This window comes from Citrus sinensis, chromosome 4, assembly GCF_022201045.2.
Source record: "Citrus sinensis cultivar Valencia sweet orange chromosome 4, DVS_A1.0, whole genome shotgun sequence".
NCBI lineage: Eukaryota > Viridiplantae > Streptophyta > Magnoliopsida > Sapindales > Rutaceae > Citrus > Citrus sinensis.
Window position 1 is genome coordinate 8,627,062 of NC_068559.1, and position 9,522 is coordinate 8,636,583.

The following is a 9,522-nucleotide window of genomic DNA, read 5'->3' on the forward strand; positions in this document are numbered from 1 at the left end:
CGCTGCTCTCGTGCCACCTCATTCTAAGACTAGGCACATTAAGCATGATTTAAGGAAGCACGTCTCTGCTCCCCCTCGGATAATGTAACTACTGCCCATTAAACTAAAGGCAAGGAAGTTGCAGAGCATAGCCGCCGCTGCCCACTTCCCTTAATGAGTAACTGCCAATGCCCACTTTCCTTGTCTCCACTTTTCTAGGCACGTAATCCAAGCCCATATTCCCCTACTAGTTGCACCAACAACGACCCACGCTTGTTTTTATGACCGATTCTATAGCCCCTGACTTAGTCTTGCGTCATCTCGCTTGCTGCCCAACTTAGCCAGCGTGTGCTTCATGCGTCTTGCAGTCGCGGGTCTCGTGAATCCCACACACATGCCCTCATCAACCCGCGCTCACGAGCTCGTGCTCCCACGCACCCACGTGTTTGCAAGATGCGGTGTGCATTGCCCACACGCCCTTGTGCGCATTGTCTTGCACTCCCTACACTTGTCCTACAGTGTGTACTTGCTATCACGCCCCAACCTACGCGCCGGTCTTAACTTGCTTTTATGCTTGCCGTCAAGCATGCCCATATTGCTGCCGCAGCTTGGCACAAGCTACAAGCCAAGCCTTGCCGTCGGCAAATCATGGCCTAAGGCGGTGACAGCTATCCACTTAAGCATAACATGGGAGACTAACTCGTTTCCTCTCCTTTTACTTTATAGGTCTTTGATGCTGTTATTTTTTCTACAGTATCAATGATGTAATGAAAGTACACCTTTAGATTTTGATCAACTATGTAAAATATTTGTATAAATAAAAAGATATAAATACTTTAGTAATATTGTACTAGCTAAAAACAAATAAAAAAGATTATTTATAGATTAAAAGAAAGAAAAAAAGAGTTATTATGGATCACTTTCTTTTCATGTTGAATTCAAAAATATCTTTATTTAATTTGAATTCATCAACTTAATTTTAAAGGTTACCTATTATTTATTAATTCAACTAATTATTTTCCACTCAATTAAACTGATAGTATACATTAAAATATTCAAAGCAAAGGGTCTAAAACAAATTCATTATCAATACTATAATACAGCATCACATAAAATCCTTAATCTATATATTATTAATAATAATTCACACATGCACTCATTGAAGCTCGAGCTCAAGATTCGAGAAGGCCGCTCTGTGGCACTTGAGCTAGACCTTAGCTTCTCTTTTCACATTACCTATGTGAATACTTTGTGGGGAAAAAAAATAATTGATAAGAGATATGACAAGAAATAAATAAATATTAACAGTTGGTTGAATGCATACTTAGTGATGGGCACATCATGTTTGAGGTCAGTAATTTTTCTTTTTATTTGGATCATATTTCAATTTGGACCAAGTATAATAACAGTACATCAAGACAGGTTCTTACAGACGATTTTGTGAATAAAATACTTTTGATATATTTCTGAAAAAAATAACAAGATACAATGTCAAAGATATTTAGTCAGATGACTAGGAATTTCATCCAAACAGAGGTTTCAGGGCAGCAAAATGCAAAAATGAGCTAAAGTATTTGCTACGTAACTACGTTATTGCATCCCCTAAAAAATATGAGATATCCGAAAATCTTGCTTTAGTATTAACAAGTGATGAACTTCAGAAATGATCCACAATAGCTCTGTATGCGTACTTTGTTGTCCCATAATATATTGTACAACACGCAAAAATATAACTCTACAGTCGAAGGAGATAAACCAATCTCCTTAGCAAATCGGCCGCTCAAGGAAAAGGCCTCAACATCAGCTATATCCACGTCATAAGTGAGATACCCCTGCAGCCATCATCAACGTCCTTGCCTCCACAAGAAAATATACCCTCCCCCAAAGCACACAATTTCTTCTCCACCCGGAACCGTAACTCATGAAATTAAAAAGGCTCTTCGCTGCCGCCCACCAGATGGTAATCCCAAATACTTATCATACGAAGACACCTTTGTAAGCCCAAGTAAACATTTAATTTCATTTCAAACATTCTCCCGCGCGCTTGGGTCAAATAAAATAGAAGATTTATCAAAATTAAACAAACATCCAGAAGTTGCTGAATATGACTCAAAAACCTCCTTTAATTTGTAGCAGTCAATCAAGGATGCTCCACAAAATGTAAGGCTGTCATCAGCAAAAAGAAGATGTGAAACCATCAACTCAGGTGCAAAATGAAACCCACTAATAGACTTTGATCATATAAGGGAATGCATCCCGTCTTGCCCGACAGACATTGGACTAGACTAGATATGCATCTATTAGTAAATTTGTATATTTGTACATTTTAGTGAACTATTTTTGGGGGAAAAACAAGAAAAAGGAAAAATAAATAAAAAGAGAGAGATAACAGATCTAAACGTTGTGTTTATCTCTGTATTATATCACCAGGAAGAACCACTGGTGCCGCCAGAGCCTACTCTTGTATAAAACTCATATTGTTCTATTTGTTTATATAACAAATATCCATACGTGTGTGTATATATATATTTAAATTTAATTCAGTTCATTTTCAATAGCATCCAGATATACTTTATGAAATATGAAGAAAATTTGTCGTTTTCTCATTTTTTTTTATTTCAATGTACATAAGACATGAGATACTAAAATACAAATAATAGGAAAATAAAACCTAATATATCTGTTGGCATCTTCACCTAAACTAGACATCTGTTAGTACCTATCTCGATATATTGAAGTTAGAAGCCATTAAAAAATCTACAATGCAAAAAATACATAAATATTTGCCTTACATGTGGAAAAACTCGAATCCTTGACCTCAAACAATAAGAATTTAAAAAATAATATACTAAAGATAGATCATAAAGCCTAATTATTTCGGTCTTTTACGGCGTATATACGTTTAATTTGGAGCTTGGCAGAGTGGGTGAAGTGCATGGCAACTTTAGCAAAATACTTTGTAGCTATAATTATTTAAATCACAATCTTTGATGAAATGCACAAGAATTATGAGAAGAGTTTTTAGTTTTTTTATTTCCTGTAGAAAAAAGTTGCTCGTTTTTTGCAATTTTATTACAAGGGTGAAATAAAAGAGGCATGACATGGAAATAGTCATAGATACACACGAATCTTAATATATTTACAAATTCTGATACATCTATGTCTACAGCTCCATCTTAACATATTTCATAGTTGATTTAAGATTAAAAAAAAGAACTAAGAATTACATTTCTTTCTATCCAAATTATCTGTTACATATTGTACTCTTCTATGGGACACATGTATAGATATTAAGTTTACAAATATATTTTATTTTTAATTAATGTTTTCAATTTTTTTTTAATTTTATACTGGTTCTAATGTGAATTTTTTAATTAGTATATGTTAATCAGTTCAATTGATAAAACAATATCCGCTTCAATTGATAAAATAATTTCAAGCGGATACTGGTATTTGATAATTCGAAGTTCAAAAAGGTTTGTTTTATATCCCTGGAACATTTTAGAATTAAAAACTTTTTAAAAAAATCAAGAAATCTAAAAGCTTTTATTAATTCAAAAAGTATATACTTAATCAACATACAGCCACACACCATAAACCACCCATAATATGTTCTCAAAAATCTTTTATTAATTCAAAACCCTATTCGCGGATGATTCGGAGGGAAGATTGAAGTTCAGAAAAAACAGCATGCCAGCCATTCTGGGAAGGGTGTATGTTGTCCCAAAAGAATGACAACTTAGGGTTTTCGCAAACAATGTATCTCTTCTTGCCACTCTTATCTACATTCCCACATAAATAATCTTTGCTGACACCCGCACAACATGGCTGCAATGAGGTCTTTAACTTCACATTTCCTGCGTTAGGTAAAAAAAAATGTGGGTTATATGAATAACCCATATGGATATGCATATGCATTACAAGAAAGGCATGTACATTTGAAATTTGGATGCAATATTGAATTTTTTTGTACTTATCTTTGTATATGTGATATTTTTCATGCATGCATTGATAGTAACGTATGATTGAAAAGTAATTACCTACGTATTCTTATATGATAAGTAATTACCACCAATCACACATTTTTAAAAGATTAGTGAAAAACTTAGATCAACACTGAATCTTTATCTCTAGGTCAGTCACTTAACAAACAAAACAAAAATTAAAATTTCAGAGGGTACATGCCAAGATGATAAAGTTAAAATGCTAGTCTTATAAAGCTGTTAAAAGAATATGGGGAAAATGTAAAACTTTCAGACACATAATGAACGACTAACGCTTATTAGTTACCTGAATGGTTTTCTTTCTTCATTAATGCAGACATGAAAGCGCCATAGAGATCAAGAGTAAAAATGACGGGCCTCTTGCTCTCATTGTTGAAATTTTGCAATATTTCTTGCTCCAATAGCTGGTTGTGAAACTTGGAGGCTGAATTCAAGCTTTCACTGCAATTTTCATATGAAGAGACGGCTGATAACTGAGGCAAGCATCCCATTGGCTCCATAGAAGTAACTGCTATCTTTGGCACTCCCAAGTCAAGAATAAGCTTCAGGTTCATTGCTAGTTGTCCAATTATAGATTTTGTTAACCCTGGAAAACCCTATACATACATGATGCAACATCAATGTTCTGTAAAATTGGATTCAAACTTTTTATGAGAAGCACTTTTGTAGATCGAGTGCATCATATGTGTTGTGCCAACCAATTAAAAGTTATAAATCATTTTGGCGAATGTAGTGGGTCTGAAAGTGGAGATCATAGTGGGATCATCCACTTTAATGTCATAAAATTACTAACTAAAAATAAAAATTTTACGGAACTCATCATAGAACTATGGTTAGGTAGGTCTATTTCTTAATTGGTTGAACATACCACAATGATGAGATATATATTGAGATAGTGGCCAATAGCGGCTCTTTCCTTAGATAATTTAGTCAGCTGTCTAGGGCCCCACAACATAAAAAGACCCCAAATTTTTTTTCAAAATTATAGCTAGTAAATTTTTTATTTATATATATTATTATTATTTTATAATAATTTTTTCATAAATAAATAATCAAATCCCTACAAAATCTCTTTTTAATGTTAGGATTAACAATTTATCCTATTTATTCCTATTAAATCTCTAATTAACATTATTTCATTTAAAACTCTATAAAAGCCAAATAATTGTTAACTTATTATTATCCATTACAATTGTTAAGTGATGATGTTTTAAAAACTTATTGCGTTAATCTTGAAAATGCTTTAAAACATGATACGCTTTCTGATATAGATGGTTTAGATTTGTTTTCAAAGTTAAGAATTTTAAAAGAACTTTTTCAAAGTGAAAAAAATACCCCACTTGATGTACTTAATTATTTGAAAAAATTGAATCTTTTCCAAATGCATTTGTTTCTTATAGAATATTATTAACGATACCAGTAACAGTTGCTTCCATAGAAAGAAGTTTTTCAAAATTAAAATTGCTAAAAATTTATTTAAAATTAATCATGTCACAAGAAAGATTTAATGGATTAGCTATGTTATTTATTGAGAAAAATATACTAGCGAAATTAAAATATAAAAATTTGATCAATAATTTTGCATCTCATAAAGTTAGGAAAATTGATTTTAAATAAATGAATTTTTATAAAATTTTTAAAAAAGTTTTATTGAAACAATTCGCCTAAAGCCCAAAATTAATTGAGTCCCCTTGATAGTGCCTTAACTTAAGTCTCACATACGTCTTTTTCAAATTTTTACCCTAGACATTACACGTGTGAATTGTTATTTGTTTATTGAGTTAAATCAACCTATTGAGTAGAATCCAGAGCTCTTCACTAGATTACACTTATAAATTACTTTTACCCAGCCACTTAAGCAATAATTAACAATAGATTACCTACCTCAAGACAACAATACACGAACTAATCTATTAGTGCCTTGATAGTGCCTTAACTTAGTCTCACATACGTCTTTTTCAAATTTTTACCCTAGACATTACACGTGTGAATTGTTATTTATTTATTGAGCTAAATCAACCTATTGAGTAGAATCCAGAGCTCTTCACTAGTGCTGCGTTTACATTTTGGATTGGAGTAGGAATCCTGAGGAGTGGGAATCCTTGGATTAGGAGTGTGGAGTGGGAGTGAGAGTAGGGTGTTTACTTAGACTAAATGAAAGTATGGATTGTCAATCAGAATCCTAATTATTTGTTTACTTTGTCTTGGATTGGAAGTAAATTATTTTAAATTACAATTTTATCCTTATGTACAGAATTATAATTTGTAATTAAAAAATTAATAAAATATATATTTGGAAAATAAAATAAATATTTTATTATATTTATAAATTAATAATAATTACTAATATTCTTAATTATGTAAATCATAATTTTTTATTAATTTAAATTTAAATTATGTGAATAAAAATTAATAATAATAGCAACACAAATGAAATATTAATATTGATAATATAGTACAAAATTAATATTTTTTAGAATAAAATATTTATTATTATTTAATAAATAAATAATTAATATTTATTAAAATTAATGTTTAATATTATTAATTTAAATATAATATTTATTTATTTTTATTTTATTAAATTTAATAAAATAAATATGATATAATTATTATTTTTAATAAATATGATATTATTTATTTTATTAAATATGATATTATTTATTTTATTAAATATGATATTATTTCTTTTATTAAATATTATTTATTTATTTAAATTATAAGGATAAAATGGGAAGAGGGGGAGTGGAATGGGAGTGGGAATCCCACTCCACACTCCAAAATTGGGTGGGATCCACGGATTCTCACTTCCACTCCCCTCTTTTTTAAGGTAAGTAAACACTGGAGTGAGAGGAATCCACACTCCACACTCCACACTCCACACTCCCACTCCAGAAAGTAAACACTACCTAGATTCAGTGGCGGACCTACAGCCTGTCTAGTCCAGAAAAAATCATTTAAACCCCATGTCTTTAGATTAATGCTATATAAGAATAGAGTTTTTACTTTATTTTTATATAAGTCCTTAATTCAGTTGCTTTTGTGTTTTCATCAAATTTCATAAAACAATAGAGTTTTACTTTATTTTTAAATAATCCCTAATTCAATTATATTTTTTTATTAGTGGCTTATTTTATAAAATGATTAAATTATATACTTATTGAATAGAATGAAAACATTAGGGGTCTAAAATGTTATTACTACTTTAATTTGTTTTTAAAATTTTAATTTAAAAAAATATGTTAATGTAATATAACATTGTCACTAGTATTAAAAATACTAAAAAGATATATAATAAAATTTTTATGTGAATGTTGAGATTTTATTTATTAGTTACATTAACTAAGAGGATAAGTTAGAAAACAAAATTTGAGTATTTTGATCTGATTTTTTAAAGTGACTCAGAGTGTCTGGCTAAGAAATAATGGCGCACAAATACCTTTTTACTAGGTTAGAGTTTAGTTTATTATTGAAACTTTTGACAACTAATATTTTTATAATTTAAAAAGATGAATAAATTTTAATAGTTTAATTTATTTAAGCTTGGTAATTAAGTACTTTTCAAACACAAAGTTCTATTTGTAATATTTTAATTGATTATAATTACATGTATTGATTTATTCAAACTTGAAATTCTTAATTGATTTATTAATTCTTATATAATTAGATGTTAATATATGTTGCAATGTTATATTCCATAATTAAAAAATAATATTTTTATATTTAAATTATCTTTTGTTTTCTAGTCTTTTTATATACTTATTTTTATTTAAAGTACATATTTATAGGGTTTTTTGTATCCCCTTATTTGATGTACTTTTTTTACTTATAAATGTTTATGTTCACTCCAAAATATAAAATTTTTAATTTAGCCCGGGGTAATATAAAGTTCTGGGTCTGCCCCTGACTAGATTACACTTATAAATTACTTTTACCCAGCCACTTAAGCAATAATTAACAATAGATTACCTACCTCAAGACAACAATACACGCACTGCTCTATTAGTTCACCAACTTGCATTAATATATTACCTGTAAATCTGAATTATTTTTGACAAGATAAGTGGCGTAGTCATTGCCTGCAAGAGATACTAGAGCCACGGAAGAATTAAGGTCGTGTTTGGTGAAGACTTTTTCTTCCAGTAGCTGTTGAAAAAACTTGACTTGCGTAGTCATGTTTGGTTCATCCACCAATGTGTTGAAGACACCTGTTCCACCATGTGCAAAGTTCATGCCATATTTTAGCTGTGATCTCTTCCCTGATTTTCTCCAATTTTTGTAACTTACGGGAGATTTTGTGCCCAAATATGGAGCTGTATGAAAAAGAAAATGATTAACTGTTAAATCAAGAAATGGGTTCAATATATTTCTTTAAAAAAAATTCGTTCAGCATAATACGCACAATTCAAATCAACATTGAATTCAACTCTATTTATTAGATAAATTTAAATCAATCTTATCAAATGGAAATGGGTTTAATTTACTTTTATATATATTTTTAAGAAAAAGAAAAGATTTAGTTTTACCTTTCGTTATGTAATTTCCCATTTTCCTTCACATTTCCTAATCATGATCATTTTCAACTCTATTTTTGTATCCAACTTATAGTTTACAATCTGCTGTCCTCATTCCTCTCATGAACATCTTTATTTTCAGCAAAACATAAGCCTATTCGTAAATACTATTAGATAAAAATGAAAATGAATCAAAACTAACGTAATTAAGCAAAAGCAAACTCTCAATAATCTGAACTACTTCTGAACAAACTGCTAGCTAGCTTTCAATAATGGTAGTTATAAGAAAAAAATATAAGAGTAATTAAATGCAAAATTTCATTAGTTGGAGAGAGAACCTACCTATATAGTCAGTCAAGACACGGCCATCAGAAAAGCGACCGGCCGGTTTACCGGGAAAAGTAATGCCATACGGTCCGGGGACACTATTTCTGCAGTTGCCGGTATCAGCATACGAGTCTCCGAATACAAAAAGCTTCAGATCAGAGCTGTGTTCATGATGATGACGACGACGACTATGATGATCATGCCTATGTAGCTGCAGTTTTCCTCCGATGATCAGTGCATGGGCTTCTGCAAGGCAATTATTTTAAAAAATATATATATATATATATATATCAACCATGATTATATAAATAAGAGAGAAGATTAGTTCGACGTCTAGGGAGAAAATAGAGAGAAGGACTCGAACCTGTAAACAATATAAGACACAAAAAGATGAGCAAAGATGTGAAAAGTGTTCTTTGCGCCATTGGAAAGGGTTACCAAAAGAGACAAGTTTGTTTGTAGCACTAGCTAAGAGATGTACGTGCAAGCGTAATACAAGTTGCTACTTATAGTCATGATTATCATTATTATTAATTAAATAATTATATGCCAGATCCTTGCATGTGTGAATACAGCCTATGCATGTAACATTCATGACAATTGAATAACCGATTTAAGGAAACAATAATAGCTAAATAATAGCTATGAGATATTTGGTATCTACTCTAATTGATGTGACAAATAATGATATTTCACTG

General features: G+C 30.6%; 1 protein-coding gene across 1 annotated transcript; it reads right to left on the reverse strand.

Annotated features, from left to right (window-relative positions):
• Positions 1–3,568: 3,568 nt before the first annotated feature.
• LOC102625750 (GDSL esterase/lipase At5g03610-like) lies at positions 3,569–9,286 on the reverse strand. The gene is made up of 5 exons (XM_006485167.3): positions 9,189–9,286; positions 8,840–9,070; positions 8,016–8,296; positions 4,270–4,579; positions 3,569–3,836 (listed from the first exon to the last, which is right to left on the reverse strand). The coding sequence occupies exons 1-5, from the start codon at positions 9,247–9,249 to the stop codon at positions 3,622–3,624; spliced, it is 1,098 nt and encodes a 365-aa protein (XP_006485230.1). The 5' UTR covers positions 9,250–9,286; the 3' UTR covers positions 3,569–3,621.
• Between the last annotated feature and the right edge of the window lie 236 nt (positions 9,287–9,522).